General features: G+C 44.7%; 1 protein-coding gene across 2 annotated transcripts in view; it reads right to left on the reverse strand.

Annotated features, from left to right (window-relative positions):
• Positions 1–2,228, reverse strand: part of PABPC1L (poly(A) binding protein, cytoplasmic 1-like) — a 36,282-nt gene that overhangs the window by 20,328 nt on the left and 13,726 nt on the right. For both annotated transcript variants that reach the window (XM_006839261.1, XM_006839262.1), the window contains exon 3: positions 1,583–1,698. In XM_006839261.1, the coding sequence (XP_006839324.1) occupies positions 1,583–1,698 (116 nt within the window). The remainder of the gene's footprint in view (positions 1–1,582; positions 1,699–2,228) is intronic.

Consider the following 2,228-nt stretch of genomic DNA (forward strand, 5'->3'; position numbering starts at 1 on the left):
AAAAAAAAAAAAGGAAAAGGAATAAAAGCAAATACTATTAAGTGATGATGTATGGAGGGGATTGTAATCATTGCAATGAAACAAAATATGGTAAATTGAGTGCAAAACTGATGTTCTCCTTTGTAAACTACCACTCAATTCACAATAAAAGCTTTAAGACAACACAAAACAAAAATTGAAATTAGAAACTATAATGGGGCTCTTCTCCCTTGATGGTCTTAGGGTCCTCTGTTTCTGGACTGTAGGATTAACTACTTCCCCGTTTTTGTTGCAGAACTTCTGCCTTTGCAGTTGTAACCGTCGCAGTTAGTCGTGCTAGCAATTGCTCACTATTGAATCATGGGGGTCTTGTCCCCACCTCTTTCGCGGGACCTGTCTAGACAGGATGAAAATTATTCAGTGGGGTCTCTATCTTCTGCCACACACTCTTAAGCTAGACTCCCCGTTTACAGTTTTTAGGGCTTATATTCCTTAAGCAGAACAGCTGGTGAGTTTGAACCCACAGTGCCCCAGGCTCCTTTACCTTTGCCTTAGTCTCCTTCAGTTTTTAGGGGCTGCTACAGGTTTGTACTAAGTATCTTTCTTAATGGCTTATCTTAGGATGTGGTTGCTCAATTGTCGCCCTGGGCATGTGCAGCATATCTTTACAATTGCCCAAAGAAAGTAGGATGTAGGCCTCAACCTTCCTCAAGATTTCAATAAGTGGCCTGCATTTTATTCTGATTTCTGAACCTTCTTTTTCCCCTGTCTCACTGGTATGGTGCTGTAGGATAAGCACTAGACTGGTAATCACAAGATCGGCAGTTCAAACCCACCTATACAGGGTCACTGAGTTGGAACTGACTCAGGCAAGCAACTACAATATAATTAGCCACATGTCTATGAGTCCTTTGTATAGCATTATGGCCTCATGCTTTTTATGGTCTACCTCATTCTGATTTGAATGTATCTTGTCTGTGTACTGTTTAAGAGTTAATAAAGGAGTCTGCATATTTAAAAAACAAAACAAAAACTAAACTGGGGTTGGGGGGGTAGACTGCCAGGAAGGAGATTCTCTCCAGGATCTGTGTCTCAGTTTTCCCATCTGTGAAATGCGGATGGTACCACACATAACTGAAGCTAGCAGGCTGAATATATATTTGTTGTTGTTAAGTGCCGTTAAATCAATTCTGACTCATAGCGACCCTGTATAGGGCTTCCGAGGAGCAGCTGGTTGAGTTTGAACCGCCAACCTTGTGGTCTAGTGCATTAACCCACAATGCCATAGACCTCCCATCAAAATCTCCTTTGAGACACCAAGAAAGATAAGAAAAACTTGACAGCCATGCTGGAGCAGGAGCCCACGGATGACTTAGCCAGAAGCCATCCTCCAAGGCTTATCATCAGCTCCATTTTCACAGGCGGAAAACAAGTTCCAAGGACTTTGAGTAACTTGTTTAAGGCCACACTGCCAGGAGGCAACGCCACCTGCTGCTCAGTGCCTGCTACGTAAAAGAGGATGGTAGATGACACTGGTCCCCACTTGGTGGCGCTGTGGTTCCATCCGACTGCCTTGGTCCCTCCCCTGTGCCCAGTTACTCACACTTTGCGGTCATTGAGAAGCATCCCATTCATGGTGCTGATGGCCTTGTTCGCAGCCTCATGAGTCTCAAAATGGACAAACCCGAAGCCCCTGGAGCCACACTCATCACACACCACCTGGGCCACAGGGAAGAAGGGCAGGAAGAGCTCCTGACAGAGTGTTCTGGTAGCAGACAATGGCAGAGGGGAGGTGCACTTAGGTGTTTAAGTGCTTCCTATGTGACTCCTATGTCTGACTTACAGAATGGCAACCAGAGTTCAGAGAGTAAGTAGAGTCAGTTCTCACACTCATCTATACCACAACGCAGCTTTAAATTGTCTCCCTCAGGTGATGGTTTTGGTTTTTAACTGGCAGTATGAAGAGGTGAAAGGAGCTCTGGGAGCACAGTAGTTACGAGTCGGGCTGCTAACCTCAAGGTCAGCAGTTAGAAACTACCAGCCGTTCCGCAATGAGGCTTTCTGCTCCTGTAAAAATTGAACCACTTGTCTATCAAGTTTGTCGCACTGTGGTGGCTTGTGAGTTGCTGTGATTCTGAAAGCTATGCCATTGGTATTTTAAATATCAGCAGGGTCACCCATGATGAAAAGGTTTCAGATGAGCTTCCAGATGAAGACAGACTAGGAAAAAAGAGTGACAAACTACTTCC

This window comes from Chrysochloris asiatica, unplaced genomic scaffold, assembly GCF_000296735.1.
Source record: "Chrysochloris asiatica unplaced genomic scaffold, ChrAsi1.0 scaffold00023, whole genome shotgun sequence".
NCBI lineage: Eukaryota > Metazoa > Chordata > Mammalia > Afrosoricida > Chrysochloridae > Chrysochloris > Chrysochloris asiatica.